General features: G+C 45.8%; 1 protein-coding gene across 3 annotated transcripts in view; it reads left to right on the top strand.

Moving 5' to 3' along the window:
- The window catches only part of MICU1 (mitochondrial calcium uptake 1), a 224,330-nt gene that overhangs the window by 157,644 nt on the left and 45,284 nt on the right, over window positions 1–21,402 (top strand). For all 3 annotated transcript variants that reach the window (XM_075935002.2, XM_075935003.2, XM_075935004.2), the window contains one exon: window positions 19,821–19,958. In XM_075935002.2, coding sequence (XP_075791117.2) covers window positions 19,821–19,958 — 138 coding nt within the window. The remainder of the gene's footprint in view (window positions 1–19,820; window positions 19,959–21,402) is intronic.

The raw sequence follows: 21,402 nt of genomic DNA, 5'->3' as shown, positions 1-21,402 counted from the left end.
CCTCTGGCACCCCAGCCCCTCCCTTCCCCGACCCTCTGCCCGCCTCCCCTCCCCCCGCATACCCAAACCTTCTGCTCCCTACTGCACCTATACCCCCCTCCTAGATTTGGCACCCCAATCTCCTGCCCCAGATCACAATCCCCTCCTACCCTAGGTCACATCCTAAAATCCTGCATCCCAGTCCCATTCCCTAGGTCACAACTGCCTCTTTCATCCAAACTTCCTCCCAGACTCCATTATCTCTCCTACACCCCAATTCCTTCCCCCCAAGCTCCCTTCTGCACCCAACCTTCATCTCAGACCTCAGAATTCCTCTATTAATATCCTGGAAGAGTGCAGCCCTTGACCAGTTTCCAAAATCCTGGAGCAGCCCCCTGTCAAAAATTATTGCCCATCAATCAGCTAGCAGCACTGTAGCACTATCTATATTAGCACTTTACCGTGCTGTAACTCACTGAGCTCAGGATGGGGGCTGGTTTTTACACCCCTGAGTGAGAAAGTTACAGTGTAATTTTAACCCACATACCTACTGGCTGTGGTTCACTGTTCTGTGTAGTAGCACTTAGACCACTTAAAGCAAGAAATAAGAACAAGTGAGTTCTACAGCCTCCCCCTCCAGCTTCCCCATTTATTATATGAATATAATATCTAATTCACCCAAGTGTTTTAAGGATTCAGTCAATTTTTATAAAGTGACTTGAATATAAAAATGTTGTATACGTGCTAATTATTGTTTGGAGCCACTTGATAACTAGCATAGGTAGTCTGTGTCTACACCGTACCGTTGCGCAGCGGTACTGCTGTAAGGTCTATGCTGATGGAAGAGAGCTCTTCCACTGGCATAACTTAAACACCTCTAACAAGCAGCAGTAACAGTGTTAGCAGGAAAGCATCTCCTGATGACATATCACTGCCCCCACCAGTGCTTTTGTTGCTGAAACTTGTGTTGGGCAGGAGGGTGGGTTTTTCACACCTCTGACTGGCAAAAGTGCTGGACTAGACAAAGCCTTAGGCTGAGTTTTGCATACAGAAGTTACACCTTTATAAACGATGAATAGTTCTGTGGCACCTGAGAGACTAACAAAATATATATATATATAGTATCATGAGCTTTTGTGGGCAAAACTGACTTCCTCAGATGAGTTTCATTGGAGGAAAAAAAGGGGGGGCCCTCCAAATATATAACAGCAAAACAAGGGAGAGTGGAAAGAAAAAAAAAAAGTCAATTGTAGTGCCTGTGCTAATAAGGTTAACTGAGTGGGCTGGATGTGTCCCATATAGGGTTAAGTGGTGGGTAATCCACTAATCATGTAGTTGTTAAAATTTTTATCGACTACACCATTAGTCAATAAGGGAAGGCTTCCTCAGTCCCGGGTCGCGCTGGGTCCAAGATTTACCCCCACTGCACCTCTGAGTTTAAAGGTAGTAAGAATAGGAGCCCATCTCCTCCTGCATTTAAACTGCACAGGTGCAGCGAGGGTAGGTCCCTAACCTGGCACTGCACCAAATAGCAAAAGCAAGACTGCAGCTCTACAGTGGAAATTTCAAGCACTTCCTGTTAAGATGAGGCAACAATCATTTGTTCCAGCCCTTCTCACTAAATGTTCAGTATAATCCATTTTTTGTCTGCTTGCAGTTGTCTATTCTTCTTCAAGCACTGTCCCGTGGGTGTTCCACTGTAGGTGTCGGGCTTGTCCCGGCGCCGCAGATCGGAGAACTTTTCCAGCCATAGTCTGCCGGACTGCGCATGCGCGAAGCGCGTCGTGCCTTTTCGCACCATTTGTGTGCGCACAGTCCAGCTCCTGCTAGTTCCTCCTGACCGTCCTCGGCCGCGGGCGGACTAACTCTTTCTCCTCAGACCCTGTCAGAGTGAGAGAAAGGAAGAACTCAGAGACTTTAGATAGATTTAGTTTCTTACTTAGTTCATTAATAGTTACTTAGTTATATAGTTGTAGTCATTCTAGTTAAAAAAATAATAATAATAATTTTTTTTCTTACAAGTTAGCTGTTTTTACCTGTAAACAGTTTTACTATCAGGTTCGTCACCCTTTTCTTAAAAAAAAAAAAAAAAAAAAAAAAGGCAACCATGCCGAGTTCGCCTGGTTTTAAAAAGTGCGGCTTGTGCTGTGAAGCAATGCCCGCCTCCAACAGCCACATGCTCTGTATCAGGTGCCACGGTGAGGGACACATACCTCAGAAGAGTCCTCACTGCTCCAAACTTACCGCAAGAGGAAGGAGGGACAGGGACATGAGGCTTAAAATGCTCCTCTTTGATAGGGTATTACAGCCACAAGATACTGCCGCTACCGTATCGTCAGCGGACCCCTTGGCCAAGACATCTCCGAAGAAGGTGAAGAAAAGACCATCGCTTTCTCGCTCTCTTCCCCCGACGCGTGTTACCATGGGGTACAAACCGGGCACCACCGGCTCACTAGCTATGCGTGGCCCACCTAAGACGAAGCACAGTTGCAGCACTTCAGCTCCGCATCCCTCGACTCTTCCTCATTTGGTGCCTAAAATACCATCGGCACTGAAGCCTTCCCCGGTACCGATGCTGTACACGGCACCGAAAGCGGTCTCCGCACCGTCTCTAAGTGTGGCACCAGAGGCAATCTCGGCACCGATTGCCGCCTTGGCACCGACCAAACCGTCGGCACCAGCACGCGCCCCGGCACCAGCAGATTCCCGGGCACCATATCATTCACTGGCACAGAGTGACTCACCGGCACTGAGCGAACCTTCAGTACAGGAACACATGCTGGCTCTGGAGGATGTTACTCCACAATGTTCACCAGTCCCTCACGACACGACACCACGCCCAGCACCGAGGGTGGAATTGAAAAGTCTACACGACCCTCTACCCCAATCACTTCTTCACCAGAGAAAACTACTGCAGCTACATGTCGAAAATCTCGGAGAATCATTACATCATCTCCTACCCTGGATCGTAGCCAATTCTCGCCGGAACTGCCTTCTCCTTCATTGGCACATTTGGCTCAATCCATGAGGCATTCACGAAGAGTCTGTCGCTCTCCACACTTCTCGCCAAGGTGGCGTTACCACCGGTCGCCTCCTCCAGCTCTGCAATCCAGGGAATGATCCTGATCTCCCAGATCTCCATCGGGCTTGGGTCACTCTGGATACTGTGATTCCAATCGACGCCATTATTATAGCAGGTCACCGCACCACTCCTATTACTATAATAGGTTGCCCCAGCATCACCATTACTATAGGCACTATTCTCATTCATCTACCTGCAATACGTCAATATCCAATTCTCCGCATCTGTCTCAAATATCATCCATCAGGGAACATCAGTCCTTACCACCAGCAACCAGACCACCAACTCCATCAGGTATCCCACCTTCTCAGCCATTTGAGTCACAAGTCGTACAACTGCAGCATTCCACACAGAATGAGCCTCAGGATCAGTCCTCCACCGATCAATCCTCTTCATCACCTGACGATGCAGTATTCCAAGGGGACATGTCACCATCGGACGATCTTCGACAATTCCAAGACCTTTTCAGGAAAGTGGCAGAATCACAAAAGGTGCAGATTGTGGCAGTCCAGCAGAAATCCCACCATCTGCTCAGAAATTTACAGCCCTCACATCAGGCCACGGTGGCTCTTTCACTGGATGACGCCATCCTTGAGATTGTGGACGATATATGGCAACTACCAGCCTCTGCACCAGCCATCAACAAAAAAGCAGACAAAAAATATTTTGTCCCGGCAAAAGGGATCGAGTTTCTTTTCTCCCATCCCCAACCACATTCTCTGGTTGCTGATGCAGCCCAACAAAGAACAAAGGGCTCGCAACAAAAACCCAACATGCCGGACAAAGACATGAAGCAGTTAGACCTCTTTGGGTGAAAGATTTACTCATCTGCTACTCTTACGCTCCGTATGCCAAACTATTAGGTATTATTAGCTAACCATAGCTTTGACAACTACTCAAAGCTAGTACCTCTGCTGGACCATCTACCCGAGAGCAAGAGGGAGGTCCTTAAAGCGATAGTCCAATAAGGCTATGCAGCTTCCAGAACAGCTCTCCACATAGCTTTGGACACAGCGGACACTGCAGTGCGTACCACAGCCACATCCGTGGTAATATGCAGGGCATCATTGCTGCACCAGGCAGCAGTTCCCAAAGATCTCCTTTCCAAAGTCCAGGATCTACTCTTCGATAGGCAGAATCTTTTCTCTGACAAAACTGATCAGGTTCTTCATTCCGGTAAAGACTCAAGAACCACACTCAAGACCCTAGGGATGTATACATCTCCTTTCTGTTGTAAGAGGTATACTCCCTATCAGAAGCAAAGACCGTTTACCTTTCAGCCATCCCAATACAGACAGCAGGACCAACAACGCAACCGGCAATGCCAGCAGAGACGAAGACCTCAACCAAAACCATCTGGCCATTTAAATACCAAACAGCAAGTTTGACTCTCCTGTTGAGGGACTGTACACCATTCCGCTCAGCAACCATCCCAATCCTGCACAGACGTTGTTCCTTCATCACCTGAGACCCTTCCAACATCAATGGTCTCACATCACCACCGACAGATGGGTGCTGCAAATGATTACGCTAGGACATACCATTCCATTCATCACTCTACGCCCTCCCAACCTTCCCACCCCATCCCTTTTCAGGGACCCATCTCACGGGCCTCTGTTACAGTAAGAGGTCAATCGTGTCCTCGCTATTAGGGCAATAGAGGCAGTCCCAAACGAGTACAGGGGCAGGGAGATTTATTCCCGATATTTTCTGACGGAGAAAAAATCAGGGGTGTGGAGGCCGATTCTCAACCTCAGAGGACTAAATTGGTATCTACGGAAGTACCACTTCAGGATGGTTACCCTAGCCACCATCATTCCAGCTCTTCACAGTGGAGATTGGTTCACGTCCCTCGATCTACAGCAGTGGTCTCCAACCTTTTTACACCCAAGATTACTTTTTAAATGACAGACCAAGCCAAGATCTACCGCCCCGCCCCGCCCCTTCCTTGAAGCCCCGCCCCTTCCTTGAAGCCCCGCCCCTTCCTTGAAGCCCCGCCCTCTCTATTTTCCTCCTCTCCATCACTTGCTATCCCCAATCCTTATACTGCTGCTTTAAAAAAAAATTCTTCTGTAGGAAGAGGTTTTTCCAACATTTGGCCTGTCTAGACTAGACCAAATGTCAGAAAAAAACCCCTTCTTTTGGAAGCTACCTTATTCCGTGTGGAAAGAGGAATATAGGGGTGACCAAAAGAGCCTGTTTGCTCTTCCACTAAAAAACCGGAAGAACAAACGCAACCCTGGATGCAGAAGAGTTTTTCTGGGATATCTCCAGAATCCTGAAAAACTCCTGCAGTCTAGCTGGACCCTTGCTGTGTTGAGACAGGATGTGTAGGCTCTGGGGTGGGAATGAGGGATTTAGGTGTGGGAAGGGGTGAGAGGTGCAAGCTCTGGGAGGAAATCTGGATGCAGGAGGAGGTGGAGAAGGGGACACTGGCTCAGGGAGGAGGCTCCAGGCTGGGCAGTGTTGGGATACTAAGCAAGCCACAGGCTTGCGGATGTGAGGGTACAGGAATTTGGGTTGGGGTATGTGAGGGGCTGAGGGCAGGAGGTTCCAGTGTTTGATAGGCTCAGATCTAGGGTCTGGGGAAGGGGGAATGCAGGAGTGATTGTGGCCAGATGGGGGCTTGGCCCCAATTGGGGGTTTGTTGGCCAGGCTTCATTTTTAAATAAAATACTATGTTAAACACAAAAAGTTTCTGCATTGTCTTTATTTATGAGAAGGGCAGGAAACCTGCCTTAAGTCAGGGGTCACTGACCCATAGAAAAGTCACTTGGGAGCAGGGGACACAGTACTGGGGAGGGGTGCTAGTGGGTTCTGGGGCAGGGAACAGGGTGCCAGTGAGGGCAGGGGAACCAGCCTGGTTCCTAGTTGGTTCCAATAAACAGAGATGATTTGCTCACAAGAAGTCAAACACATCCTTCTGCACAGCAGAAAATTATCCACAAGATCCACTTACCTTCATAAATGGGCATGTTTTTCTGCATGGTGCTCGATGGCATGTTTGGATCCTTACTCTGCTCCCATGCACCGGATTCTGGATTACCTTGTGCACCTCAAAGACACTTCTCTCACTTGTGCTTCCATTAAAGTACACATTGTCGCAATCGCTGCTTTCCGTCACTCTGTGGAGGTATATTCCATTTTCTCTCACCCAATGACGAGGCGCTTCATGAAGGGCATGACTAATCTTTTTCCACATCGCATACAACCAGCGCAACCGGGATCTGGAGCTAGTTCTTAATGCCCTAACGCGCAAGCCCTTTGAGTCACTAGCCACGTGTGATTTGTGCTTGCTTATGATGAAAGTTACCTTTCGAATTGTTATAACCTCTGCAAGAAGAGTTGGTGAATTGGCTGCCTTATTGGCTATACCTTCATACACAGTGTTCTCCGATCAGGGAGTCATCTTACGCCCTCAATCCACTTTCCTCCCGAAAGTGAACTCGCGGTTCCACATTAACAAGCCGATAGTACTTCCCACTTTCTACCCTACACCCATACCTCGGCAGAACAAGCACGTCTACACACCCTTGACGTCAGACAAGCCTTGGCCTTTTACATAGAAAGGACTAGATCCCTCCAAAAGACAAATATGCTTTTAGTGTCGACAGCTGAGCGTTCTATGGGCCACCCATTACCAGCACAGCGCATTTCGTCAATCATAGTGAACTGCATAAAGGAATGCTATGCGCTATATAATAGACCACGGTTACAAAAACCGAGAGCCCATTCAACACGTGCAATCGCTGCATCAACTGCATTCTTGAAAGGCGTACCATTAAAAGACATTTGCAGGGCTGCTACATGGTCTTCAAACTTCACCTTTGCCAGGTAATTATGTCATCCCCATCCTTCACCTTCCAGATGGGGCAGTGGCCGCAGTACGATAGCTCTGAACCCTTTTCCTTTTCAGGCTACTGCTGCAAATTCACCTACAGCGGAGCATCCACAGGACACTGCTCGAAGAAGAAGTTATTCACCCTGTACAGTAACGATGGTTCTTCGATATGCGTGTCCCATGGGTGCTCCACGATCTGCCCTCCTCCCCTCTTCGGAACTCTCATTTACGTTTTTCAGACCAAGAGGATCAGGAGCAACTGGCAGGAGCCGGACCACACGCACACAAACGGCGTGAAAAGGCATGAGCCACGCTTCACGCGGTCCGGCAGACTACAGCTGGAAAAGTTCTCCAATTTGCAGCGCCGGGACAAGCCTGACACCTACAGTGGCGCACCAACGGGACACGCATCTTGAAGAACCATCATTACTGCACAGGATGAGTAACTTCTTCTTCAAACTTTTGCTGGCCACCCCAATCATACAGCTTTTCAGAGCCTGTTCACGCTCTTTTTGTACTATATGCTTCTACCCATTATAGGGTTGCCAAGTGTCCAGTATTGACCTGGACAGTCTGGTATTTTCACCTCCTGTCCAGTAAAAAAAAAAAAATTCAGAAAATACTGGACACCTTAACTCTTGGGATCCTTTTTTTTCCCTCAACAACTTTGATCTCCCCTCTTTATTTTTCCCCCAGTGTTTTGTTGGGGTTTTTTTTTTGGGGGGGAGGGGGTTGGTATTTTTAGTTAAACCATCTGGCAACCCTAATTCATTATGGACTTCCTTATTGCTTCCCCAGTTCCCTCCAGTCTGTGTTTGTCCTTCATCCTCCTTTAATGTCTGCCCTCTTCTCTACTTCATTTCTTTCTTTACTCTGCTATTCCAGGTCTGTGCTACCTTCCCTTAGCAATCCAGCAGTTGCCACAAATATTTTTTTACTAAAGCCGTCAGACCATTTGGTTAATAAACCAATGGCTTCCTTAATACTATTGAATAGTTGATCATGGATTTCAATACAGTAAATCCAGCAGACTAAATCTAAAGTACTCTGGGAAATTATTAAAACACATGGTTTTTAGTAATTCACACTCAAACTGTCTATATAGTTACAAAGAAAACATGGTCAGTACACACATTTATTTGAGAGTGAGGAAAGATGGAATAGCCTTTAGGAACTCCTGGTTCCTACCATACATTGTGATTGCTAATAATTTGGTGCTTTTATAACTGTTAAAACATATTATTTTTTCAAGGGGGGCGGAGGATGATAAGAAAAAAGGTAATCTGCTTTCTCTTTTGTTCATACTAGCTACTCTTCTTTACAAAAGTCCAAATGGATTGCTTTTGTAGAACAGTAAATAGAGCCAGTTCTGCAGCAGTATGCAGATGAATAATGTATTGAAGCCAGTCAAATAAGGCTTTGAGTAAATGCTTCTTTAAAGGGTCATATGTTGCAAGTCAGACTATTACTCTGCAAATTCAGGTAACAACATAAAAATGGTCTGTGACAGATATTTGATTGCTTGTTATATGTATTGTGTGTGTTTGTAGCTCTTTCCCACAAACCCCAAACATTTCACAGTATTAGTAAATTTTCTGGTTTTATGGATGCTTGTTGATTAGTTGAGATCAGGGTTGAGGGACAATTCTCTGAGCTTTACTCTACAAACTAAAAGGCCTAATATAGGTTTCTTTTTCTTTTTCATCCTCAAATGAGTAACACACAACTTTTTAAAGCCATAATTTTCTTGTGAGGTAAGAGGAAATCTTCCTGTAGAATCAAAGGCCCTTTTGAAATGTAAAAGTTGAAATGTTCCTATACATGATTAATAAAATATAAGGAGGTACCAGTTATAAAACAAAGATGTGTGTTTGTCATTATATTTGATATTCAAAAGTAAAGGAGAACATTAAATTAGTAGGTAATAAATACAAGGTTTGGTAATGCACCTGGGCTGTGTCTACATTGGCAAGATTTTGCGCAAAATCTTGCCGCCTGTCTACACTGGCCACGAGTATTTGCGCAAGAACACTGAGTTTGTAATTGTGCAAGAACCACTGATTTTGTACAATACTCTGATGCTCCCGCTCAGGGATAAGCCCTCTTGTGCAAGTATTTCTTGCGCAAGACAGCAACGTTAATTTCTTGCGCAAGAAAGCCCGATGGCTAAAATGGCCATAGGAGCTTTCTTGCGCAAGAGAGCGTCTACACTGGCATGGATGCTTTTGCGCAAAAGCAAATCTTTTGTGCAAAGGCACATGCTAGTATAGACACTCTCTTGCACAAATACTTTTAACGGAAAAACTTTTCCGTTAAAAGTATTTGCGCAAAATCATGCCAGTGTAGACTCAGCCCTGGAGTTTAAAGAATATGTGAATATCTATCTAGTGAATATACGTGAGCCCTAGGTTTCTTGATATTTGTATCTGTATTTGTATTCTTTTTTAAATTGATGAACAAACATATGTGCATTTTCTTGCACTAGAACTGAGCTGATTAATTTTGTTCTTCACCCCGGGCCAGCATGTGGAAGAGAGATTGAACAGAGGTCACTTCTGTCAAGATGTTATAACCGCTCAGAGAAATTAAAAGCCCTGTAACATTTTTCATAAAAATAAGAAGTAACACTGCTGTTGTGACCATCAAATTCCCTTTCAGTGAAACCAGTTCTGAAAGAACATGAACTCCTGCTGGTGACTTAAAAGCTTTTGTTTTTTCTTAGGAATCACTGTACCACCAACCTCTACCTTGTTGTTTTGTAAAGTTTCTGAATAACTTTAACATGAAAGACAACATAGCATTGACTTTATAAAAGACTATATATATGAAGTGCATGAAATGAGAACATTTCAGAGAGGGAGCAGAAAGCTTTTTGTATTCTCGTTTGTTTCTATTTTTACAAATATAGCACACAAGCTTTTTATAGCGTCAGTTATATTTGTACTCTGAAGATGAGAAATCAAGAGTGCAGCTCATTGCCTGCCCTCCCATGAACCAGAATACATTAGTTTTCTCTTGCTTTGAGTGACCATATCGCATCAAACCAGTGATCCATGTAGTCCAGTATCCTATGCCTAACAGTAGCCAGTAATAGGTGCTTCAGAATAAGTTATAACAAATCCTATAGGGGAAAACTATGGCATTATCTGCCCACAGAGAAATTTCTTCATAACTTTACAAATCTTGATTTATGTCCCAAAGGATGAGGATTTAGAGTGCTAATGTAAATGTGGAGTCCTTTTTTCTGTATTAACATTTAAAAAGCCACACCAGTCCATGGCGATAAGTTCAGCACTTGTGTTGCAGAAGTATTTCCTTTTCTTTGCTTTAAATTTGGTCACCTTTCAGTTTAACTGAATGGCCCCTTGCTCTTGATTTCATTGCACTGTATAGACAGTGTATTTTCTTTTGTAAATTCCTTCAGAACTTTTTAATATAGCTATCTGATCATAGTGTTATGTTGATCTAAAGTATCCATAGGCGTGCACAGCACATTTCATTAGGGTGTGCACCCAAAGAATGTTTTTAAATGCACTTTGACCCCCCCATTAGCCACACCCCGACCCCTCTTAACCATGCCCCTAGCCCCCATTAACCATGCCCCTGGAGGTAACCCTCTCTGGGCAAGATGGGCACATAACCAAAAGTAAAAAGTGTTATGTGACCCCCAACCCAAGGACTTTTCCCACTATCCTCCTACCAATAGGGATTAGTTTGGCCCCCACCAGCCCTCCCCCCCATGCAACTATCCTGCAATTGCATTAATCCAATGTGTGTGACATCAATGCAGGGGTGGAGGGGCGGGGGGGGAAGTGTTCCCTCTAAGAGTTTCCTCCCATGAGCAGAATGAATTTTGTGTTGTGCACCAGTACCGAATTCATGTGGCTTGTTTGGATGTGCCATTGTGGCACCCAAGTTACAGCCGCTCTCCAAGTTACAAACGAGTGTTGGTCCGTAACTCAAACTGTTCGTAACTTGGATCCCATAGAGTTACATGGCGCCCGCGCTGTTCGTAAGTGCGGATCGCTGTTTGTAACTCAGATCCGCATTTACGATCGCTTCGGTCATAAGTGGAAGTGGCCGTAAGTTGGGGAGCGGCTGTATTAATAAATATCTACCTTTCCCCTCTGCTGCCATGTCTCCTCCCCTTGCTCCATCAACTCCCCTGGTGCCTGCTGCCCCCAACCCCTCACCCTACTCTGCTGTCCTGACTCTTGCCCTTCTCACTGCTCTCAGCCTTCCTGAGACCTGCTCCTCCTCCAGCAGCCCTTCTCTCTCCCCTGTGCCCACTCCTCCAGTAGCCACACTCTAATCATGTGAGCTACCCCTCCTCATCCCTTCGTCTAACACCTCCCTCGCCCCTCTCCTCTGGTGCTGGTCCCTCCCCTGCAGATGTCTGTCCTTCTGCTTCACCCCCAGAATCCCCTGGCACATACACCTCCCCCTTCCCTCACTTCCCCTGCCCCCTTTGCCCTTTTTTCCCTGATGCCCATCCCTTCACCATCCTCTGCCCCTGTTTCCCTCATGCCCCTGTGCCCTCACACATGACTTGCTCCAACCCCACCTTCCTCATGCCCACCCCTTCTATCAAGCCTTCTCCCAGCACCTCCCTCTCCAATCCCCAATACCCTTACTCTCTCCTCTTCCAGCATCACCCAGTCCCCCCTCCCACTGACACTTCCCCTCCTGCCCTTTTCCTCATTGTCTCCACTTACCCCCTAGCATTTGTGTCTCTACCCTGTAAACTTTGGTGTCTTCCCCTTTCTTCCCCCTCTCTCCTCCTCCTCCGTACAAGCCCCTTCCACCCCTTCCCCTTTCTTCCTCCTCCACCCTCCCCCACCTCAAAAGCCTCTTCCTCTCCCACCCCTTCCTCTTATTCCTCCTCACCCCTTACCTTCAGCTTCTGCCTTACAGCTTGGTGCTACGGGGCACAGCGCAGTGCTGCAGGGCGGGGCAAGGACACTCCCAGGCGCCACGCTCTACTGCCGGGCAGGGATGTTCCCGGGCACCTCAGGGGCGCCACGCCATGCTGCTGGGCCGCGTGGTGCTGCTGGGCGGGTGGGGCCCAGGGCGCAAAAATGGCTCAGGCTAGCCAGCCTGAGACATATGGGTGTGCCTGGGCACACCTGCCACACCTCTCATGCACATGCCTATGAAAGTATTTGTTTGTTCCACCACACACTTTTGGGACACCTCCATCTCAGACATTACTTAATTTTTATCAATTGAAAAGAGTAAAAGTGAAATCTTAACCCTCTCCCCTCATAGAAATTAATAGTAATCCTCTGACAGCATCAGGGTCAGAACTTCACCCTAGGGTTGGGGTAGGGATCTCAATATCTTTTGCAGTGAAAGCAGATGCAAACAATTTTCAGCTTCCTTTTTCTTCCTTAATTGTTCCCTGGTTGTCCTGTAAGCATCAGTTCTCTGGCAAGATTCCTGCTTCCAATAAACTTAAATAGTTTATCTATTAATTTTCATTGTCATAACTGCTAGTGGAATTATTACAAAGGAGTCCCTTGTGCTCACAGTAGATATATTTGTTTGGGGAACAGAAGTTACTTTGATTCAGGAACTCAGCAAATAACTCTGGAGTTCTTAAAGAGATATTAGTGGAAAGAGGGGTTCTGGGCAGATTGAATTCCTAGTACCATTAGCTGTATCCTCTAACCAGCATTGTGATGTTTTATAGAAAAGCTGAGAGTTATATTCTTAATGAGACTTCTTTAAGATTAGAGAGTTCTGACTCTATTCAACTGTATATGGTAACTTTGTTCACAGAACTTACATTCCTGAGATGGACTCTGGTTGAGACTCCTTGGTCCAGATATAGCTCAAGTTAGTAAACCATATTTATGGGAACCATGTCCTGAATCTCTAAGGCATGATTCCTTTGGCATCTTGCTGTTTGTTTGACAGAAGTTTATTTTTAAGTTAATGTCAGAGGAGAAATTGCTTGTTCTCAGCACTGGCTATATTAGGGTAATATATGTGAGACTGTTCCTTACATTAAAAAAAAATAATACTCCAGTAATAAGTCTTTACCTCAAACTGTCTGCTCATGTTAAAAGTACAGGTAGACTTGTCTTCACTGGGGCTGTGTCCAGACTCAGGGGTTTTTTCGAAAAAAGTAGCCTTTTTTCGAAAAAACTTCCCCTGCGTCCAGACTCAAGCCACGTTCTTTCTAAATTAATTCGAAAGAACGCGGCTTTTCTTTCGATGGCGGTAAACCTCAATTTACGAGGAAGAACGCCTTCTTTCGAAAGTTCCTCTTTCGAAAGAAGGCGTTCTTCAATGTAAATAGAGCTTCTTCGAAAGAGAGCATCCAGACTCACTGGATGCTTTCTTTCGAAAAAGCAAGCCGCTTTTTCGAAATTTCTCCGTGCAGTCTAGACGCTCTCTTTCGAAAGAGGCTCTTTCGAAAGATGCTTTCGAAAGAGCCTCTTTCGAAAGAAGCCTGCAGTCTAGACATAGCCTGGGAGTTGACCTCATATTACTCACCTGATGTTAAAACAGTATTTTTTTCCTAGTTGAAGGTACTAGCACAGGGTTTTGCTCATATTCAGACCAAGAGATGTATCTTGTATTTAGCCAGATGCTGGTATCCCCCTGGAAAAATTTCCCTTAGTGCCAAATTCTATTGAGAATAAAGGTGGAGTGTGCAGTGAATGTAATTTCTCGTGGGTAAATACTGTGGTCCTGCTGGAGTGGAGAATCTAAGGTGCCCTTGGCACACTGAGAAGGGAAGGAAGAAACTGAGAGGAGCTAGTTGCGGCTCCCTAATGCAGGGCTGCCTGGCTTGGATACAAATTAGGGCTGCACTGGAACAGAGGTTCTTTGCATCACTGTTGGGCATGGTGTAGATCTACTCAAACATGTTTCCTGGCTTAGTCTCATTCCCAAACTTCAAGGGAGACTAGAGGAGTAGGCAACATATACAGACAAAGGAATTTTCTCACAGACAGAGGAATTTTTCCACTAATTATTTCCTACCAGTTCTGTGCATTAAGAGCACAATGGACTGAGCAAACTGGAGAATTTGGCTATCTTTATGTTTTGCTAAGGAGCACTCAAACGCTACTAGGGATGTGAATGGTTAATTTTAATGGGTGAGGCTTACCGGTTTCCATTAACTGGGCGGGGCTGGAGCAACTTGCCTACTCCTGCTCCGTGATACCCCCCACCCCCATTCACTCCCATTTAATCATTTAACCGGTTAAACATAAAATTTAACTGGTTAACTAATAAAACCTGATTTTACATCCCTAGATGCTACAGTTGGTAATGGTGCCTTCTAAGTGTTCAATGAAAAAATATTTTAAAATATACGTTCAGATTTTTAGCAATCAGTAATGTCCTATTGTAACATCATTATGTCATTGGAAAACAATGACAAACACGTAATGCATTCTGATCGAGTATGAAAAGTGACAACTTGGGAAGCCTGTTGCTTAGTGACAATCTCATGGGTATCAAATTTTGTTTGTTCACCCTGCGTTGTATTTGTTTTCTCTTAGCTACTATTGATCAGTGTGGTATTGAAGTCAGCTGCTATCTTGATAGCCCTCTGCTTTTGTCTAATGGTAGCATTACTGGAGTTCTTTCTTTTTCGCTACCTTTTATTTTGACAACAATGAAGATAAATTAAACCCACCTGGAGATGGGGGAGCACGTGAAGTTTTTGCCCTGCCTCTTCTCCCCTTTCCACCCTCCCGGGAGAACTACCAGATGTTCTGAACAGCTGGTGGCATTCCCTCTAGGCACCTGCACTCTCCCCACCCCCAGATCTATCAGGGCCAGGAGGGTGGGGGAGTGCATGAAGTCTCTCATTCCCTGCTCCCACCCTGCAAGGGGAACATGGCACTTAAAGTCAACTGCCAGCTCTTCAGCTGGTGGTTCACTCTGTGTTGCGCACCCCTCGTGGGAGAAGAGACTTCACACACCCCTCCATCCCCAGGCCTGATTGGCAGGGGAGCAGCAGGGTATTCGCAGGTCACATCAACCCACTTGGCGGGTGGGATCTGGCCCACAGAGGCTCTCTTGCCCATCCTGACCTAGAAATTCAGTGTGTGTGGGTTTCAGTCATGAAGAAGAATCATGAAAATGCACTGTTCTTGATGGCTAAACAGTTTTTTGTACTTAATGTCAGAGAATGGATCTCAAGAGTGAGCTGGAATTTACACTGTTAAGGTATAGTTAAAAAGAAGAGGTGGCTGAAATGCATCACAATCAAAGCAAAATGTTTTACTGCATTAACTTTGAACTTTAAATGCCATTTAATTTTATTTAAAAAACGTAAGTCCATATTTACTTAGGGATGTAAGCGACAGTTGACTACCCAATAAGCATATGCTTTTGGGGTATTCGAGTAAAGACTCGACTAGTTGCTTCCCTCTTCCCCCTTGCTGCCTCTGTCAGAGAGGGGCAGCAAGAGCCAATACTGGGTGGAGCCAGCTTAAAAGCTGGCTCCCCCAAACCGTCTCCGCAAGGAGGCAGAGGCCTAGCGGAGGGGACCGGGTGTGAGCCGAGAATCAGCTATTCCGGCTTGCAGCTGGTTCCAGACACTGCACCTCTGCTTTTTAAATTGAGACAAATGATACCTTAGATTTAAGCCTTCTAGATAGTTTATATCTGCGATCAACTGGTCAATTTTTGGGGCACGACCAGTCAATTGCGAGGTGTTCCAGACCTCCCCTATTTTTCCCCCATCCCCAAGAAGGAGCCCGTGCTAGCACTACCTTCTGGGAAAATGGAGGTAACACCAGCTTCCTGCGGGGGTAGAAATGGGGGGTGTTTACAGCTGCACGCCAGATGCGGAATCTCACCAAGCATGTGTGCTGCTCCTCCCCTCCCCAAAACAGCCAGCGTACTTCCAAAAAGCTGGATCTGGTGCACAGCTGGGGACTTCCTTCCCCGTGCTGCCTGCCTTCCTTCCTTCCTGTGCTGGGAGGTGGGGGGAGGAGAAGTCCCTGGCTACACACCAGCTCTAATTTCTCTGGAAGTGCTCCGGCTATTTTGGGGAGGGGAGGAGCAGCACACATGCTTCCTGAGAAGTCTGAGCTGGTGTGCAGCCACGGGACACCCCACCATGCAGGAAGGTAGGCAGGCAGCTTGGGGAAGGAAGTCCCCGGCTGTGCGCCAGATACGACTTCTTAGGAAGCATGCTGGCTGTTTTGGGGAGGGGAGGGAGGAGCAGCATGCACTGCGGGATCCCCGGGTACTGGTCAAGCTGTCCCTGTTCCCACTCCCTGGCCAAACTCCCCAACAGCACCCTGGCCCCTGCTCAGACTCCCACGAAGTACTTTGCCCTGGCCCCCACAAGCAACTTACTCCCTGCCCAGGGCCCCACCAGCACCCTGCCCCTGGCCAGACTCCCAACAGCATCTTGCTCTTGCCCTGGCCCCCACTAGCAGCCTTCCCCCTGCCCAAAGCCCCACCAGCACCTTGCTCTTGCCCTGGCCCCCACCAGCAGCCTTCCCTCTGCCCAAAGCCCCACCAGCACCCTGCCCCCTCCCTCCTGGCCAGACACCTACCCCCAACTTGCTCCTGTACCCTGTTTTCCAACCAGATTCTGCACCCCACTCCCTATCGCACTCACTGGCAGCCCTGTCCTGCACACTGGCTCCCTCATTTTTGGCCCCACCTCAGAGTGTGCAGAGGCCCACAAATTCCACTAACCCTGGAACCCCAGAAGAGTTAATCTGGCCTGAACCTCAATCCTACCTACCCTCCCCCCCATGGGGCTGGAGTGCCAGAGGAATGAGGTGTCTCAGTTGGTACCACATCAGTGAGGCTTGGGGGGGTTTGGAGGGGTTGTTTTTTTTGCATCTGACTTGTGTGGTCCCTGACTGATTTTTCTGAGGGTCAGTGACCTTTGACCCCAAACAGATTCCCTGCGCCTCTCATAAATAAAGACAATGCTGAAACATTGTGGCTACGTCTAGACTGGCGCGATTTTCCGCAAATGCTTTTAACGGAAAAACTTGCCAGTCTAGATGCAGCCTGTATGTTTGACATAATATTGTATTTAAAAATGAAGCTGGCCAACAAGCTCCCAATTGGGGCCAAGCCCCCATCTGCTCACAGTATCATAATACTCATGCACCCCCTTTTAGACCCCAACCCTGAGCCCATCATACACCTGAACCCCCTGTCCTGAGCTTCTCACACCCCCAAATCCTGCCCCCTCACACCCCCGGTCTTCTGCCACAACACTCCTGCACCATCCACACACCACAAATCTGTGTCCTGAACCCATCATACTCCCAACCTCCCTGCCCTGAGCCCCTCATCTACCACAACCCAAACTCCTCCACCCTCACATCCACAAGTCTGTGGCTTGCTTAGCATCCCAACCCTCCACCTGACCCGAACACATTCCAGCCTGGAGCTCCCTCTCCGAGCCAGCATCCCCTTCTCCACCTTGTCCTGCACCCAAATTCCCTCCCAGAGCTTGCACACCTCACCCCTTCCCACACCCAAATCCCTCATTCCCACCTCAGAGCCCGCACTTCCTGTCTCAACCCAGTGAGAGTGAGTAAGGGCTGGGACAGCTAATGATGGAGAGGAGGTAAACAGAGAGGCCAGGGACTCAAGGAAGGGGCGGGGTCTTGGGGAAGGGAAGGGTAGATCTTGGCTTGCCTTGACATTTAGAAAGTGATCTTGGGTGTAAAAAGGTTGGAGACTACTGGTTTATATTGTCAAATAAAAGGCCCAGACTAATGCATTTCAGGCATTAGAAAAACTGGGGAAATATGGATCAATCCTTTAATTCGCATATAACCAATGTGTGTGGGTGGGAGTGCATTTCTCTATAATTATTAGCTATGTTAAATTAAATTTAATCAGCTAATTGAGTAGTCAATGGAATTTCTATCAACTACTCAATTAGTCAATACAGAGGGAAACTGCAGAGCCACAGCAGGGTTAACTCCTGGCCCAGGTGCTAACCCTGCTGCAGCTCTGCTTTTAAAATGTATTAAGAGCCACCAATGTCTGGGACCGGGTGCAAGCCAGGAATCAGCTGATAATTATAGAGAAACGCACTCCCACCCACACCTTTTGGATATATGCAAATTAAAGGATTGATCCATATTTCCCCAGTTTCTTTAATGCCTGAAATGCAGCATGTGATTTGACTATATAAACTGTCTAGAAGGCTTAAATCTAAGGTATAATTTGTAGCTTTTACCTTCCCTGGGCTGTGTCTACACTGGCCGCCTATTACGAAATAGGCATGCTAATGTAGAACTTGGGAAGAGGCAAATGCGCGGAGGATTTAAATATCTCCCGCGGCATTTGCATTTTCATGGCCGCCGCTTTTTTCCGGCTTGGAGATAAGCCGGAGAAAAGCGTCCAGACTGGCGCGATCCTCCGGAATAAAGCCCTATTCCGGAGGAGCTCTTATTGCAAGTAGGAATAAGAGCTCCTCCGGAATAGGGCTTTATTCCGGAGGATCGCGCCAGTCTGGACGCTTTTCTCCGGCTTATCTCCAAGCCGGAAAAAAGCGGCGGCCATGAAAATGCAAATGCCGCGGGGGATATTTAAATCCCCCGCGCATTTGCCTCTTCCCAAGTTCTACATTAGCATGCCTATTTCGTAATAGGTGGCCAGTGTAGACGTAGCCCTGTTGTTTAAGAGTAAGACCCCCCCCAAAGAAATGTACTCTGCTGTCTGTGGCAAATGGTGGTTGTATAGGCATCAGAGGTTTCTAATTTCCTGGCAAGAGGAAGTGTTATAGCTGGTAGCAGCAGAAGAGAAGAAGAAATGGTATTCATGGTCTTAGTGATCATATTTAGGTAACTCCAGTGCTCTGAAAGATTTTTCATTTTGTTTTTTGAATTGATTTAGTCTCTAATTTCAAAGTAATTGGCCTCTTAGACATTTAGGAGTAAACAAGAGGCTATTCAATGAAAAAAAAACTTTTTTTGGCCTTCTGGAAGACTTGTTAAGGGAGGTTGTGGTGGGAACTGTCCCCTGATAATCTCTGTAAGTTTGTCAGAGGCTAGAGTTATGGTGTCCAACACGGTAGCCACTAACCACATGTGGCTGTTTGGCCAGTTGAGTGTGGCTAGTTCATTACAGCAGTAACCACTATAGTGGCTACTGCTTCAGAACTGGTTGGACACCATGGGGCTACAGAGTAGCAGTTGTCAAATGATAGAATACTAGAGCTGGAAGGGACCCGACCTCATGACATCAAGTTTAGTCGACAGAAGAGCTTATCGAAACTTGGCAGTGTTCAGGGGAAGTTAAGAGCAAGGGAAAAGGAGCCTTCTCTCACTGGCAATCTCTACACAGAGGTTGGGGATTTTCCCTTCCTGATATACTGACCACCAACCCTCTTGCCAGCCATATTTTCCCCCTGCTGTGTGTATTTTTTAAAGTAGTGCTTACTATGTTTTATTTAAAAATCTGTGCAGGACTGGGCCCTGGGAAGGGGTTACTGACAGTGCCTTGTTCAGTTCATGATACAGTCAAACTTCTCTAGCCTGGAATGTATGGCACATAGTTTCTAGTACTGGCAGACTATCAAGTTTTATATGATTTCTGAACTGTCTTAAGTGAAAATCTAAATTACTTTTATTTAGAAATGTGCATTCTGGGCTGTAATCAATGTTTGTTCAGGACCAACCCCATAAATACCATCTCCCTGTATAATGGAACAAGTTGATCATGGTAAAGGAAATTATAAATAGTTGTGCAAGTACTGGGGATAGTAAAATAAATAAATAAATGCTGACATTGATGAAGAGGGAGTGATGAGCGCAGTTAGAGCTGTTTCTAGAAGTACTGTCAACCACACTTACCTCAGCGTTACAGTAAATGTTGTGCACATCCTGAATAAAATATCAGCTTCCTATTAGAGCAGAATTGCTTTAATGTCAATGTTTTATTTTAATCTTCTTTCTCTTCCAGTTTGAACGGCATGACCCTGCGAATGGGCGGATCACTGAGCGTCAGTTCGGTGGCATGCTGCTGGCATATAGTGGAGTGCAGTCAAAGAAACTCACACTCATGCTTAAGCAACTCAGGAAACATTTTCAGGATGGAGAGGTTAGTGGCTTTCATGCAGACCAAAAAGAGATGACTTTCTGATGGGTGCTTCCATAGTGCTTTGCACTGTGAAATGAAACCTCTAATGTGAATAAACTTATAGAACAAATAATTTCATTGCTCACATATATTGCCATTGATTTTTACTTGTCAAAATGTATCTTAGTAGTTCAATAATTCTTGATATCAAAATACAGCACAGGCTGGAGTCAAACAAAATACTTTGCTGTGAAAAATTATAGATCAAAGCTGTGGGCTGGCACAGACTGGGCTTACCCTAAAATTAATATGCTCTGACTCCTGAAGAAAAGCACCTGACTCTCTAAAATCTATTCAGGCCCCAGGAGCCACATTGACTTCGGATGATCAACCAATCACCAGTAGTAAGGAGTCAAAAATGCATAAGTCTAGTGATCAGTGTCTGTTTGTGTGTATAATGACAGATGGCTTTACACATTTTAAAATGAGTGCCTTCCAAATGTGGGTGTAGAAAGACTTAACATTAATTTTTGAAATCACACTTTCTGAAGAAAGCCCCCACATGTTTAGCCTGAACAAACACTAAAGACTGATGTCCAACAGTTGACTTGACCTTGGATTAATTGCACAGTATGATTGGGTAGTTAATCATTTTATTATGAACTTATAAGAAAAATGTATTATGGGAATTAGATGCAAAATTTGGAGGGGAAAAGTTTGTAGTCCTTGCAGTAAATTCAGGAGACCTTAGAATAAAACACTTAACCTCAAAGGATATCTTTTACATGTTAATGAAGGTGTGGGTTGCTAAATCACTATAGGATTAGAATTTTGTGTCTGCTTCTATAGAGATTGATAGTGCTCCTTTTTTATTACTTATTTTTTAATATAGCAGTTAACCAAAATGAGAACTGAGACCAGCTTTTGTGGCTAATTGGCCTGAATGTTGTAGAACCACTTCCTCTTAGCAGCAGTGCTGTCTTATATTTCTTAATCTTGTTAGTCCATTTTGTGATGGAAAATATATTAACAAATATTGGACCAGATTCTGACCAACCTTAGCATCCCTTTAGGCTGCTTCTTAAAGCTGTGTCTGCCGCACCCAGCATACAGGATGTTAAAAGAAATAGGGCATTTCAAGGAGCCGAAACACAGTTTATTCAAGCAGTTCTTTCTGGCGTAATGGGCCTTAAGTGGCATTAAAAGCTAATTAAAACTAAAGCAGCCGCTAGGTTGCTCTAAGTTGCTTTAGGGACTGGTTTGGTCCCTGTTCTGTCAAAGCTAACAATTTATGCTGTTATGTTTTCCATTGTTAGTGTCAACTTCTTTCACAATACCCAGAACATAACAGATGTAGAAGCAACTTGATTATTACCATATATCAGGGTTAATTAGCCACTGTGCTTTCCTTGAAATTGTAAATTAACCAAAGGTTAAAAAATAAACAGAAATCTCCTTACTGAGT

Source organism: Pelodiscus sinensis, chromosome 8 (assembly GCF_052426305.1).
Source record: "Pelodiscus sinensis isolate ZL-2025 chromosome 8, ASM5242630v1, whole genome shotgun sequence".
In the NCBI taxonomy this organism is placed as follows: Eukaryota; Metazoa; Chordata; order Testudines; family Trionychidae; genus Pelodiscus; species Pelodiscus sinensis.
This window is presented reverse-complemented; position numbering and strand designations above follow the sequence as displayed.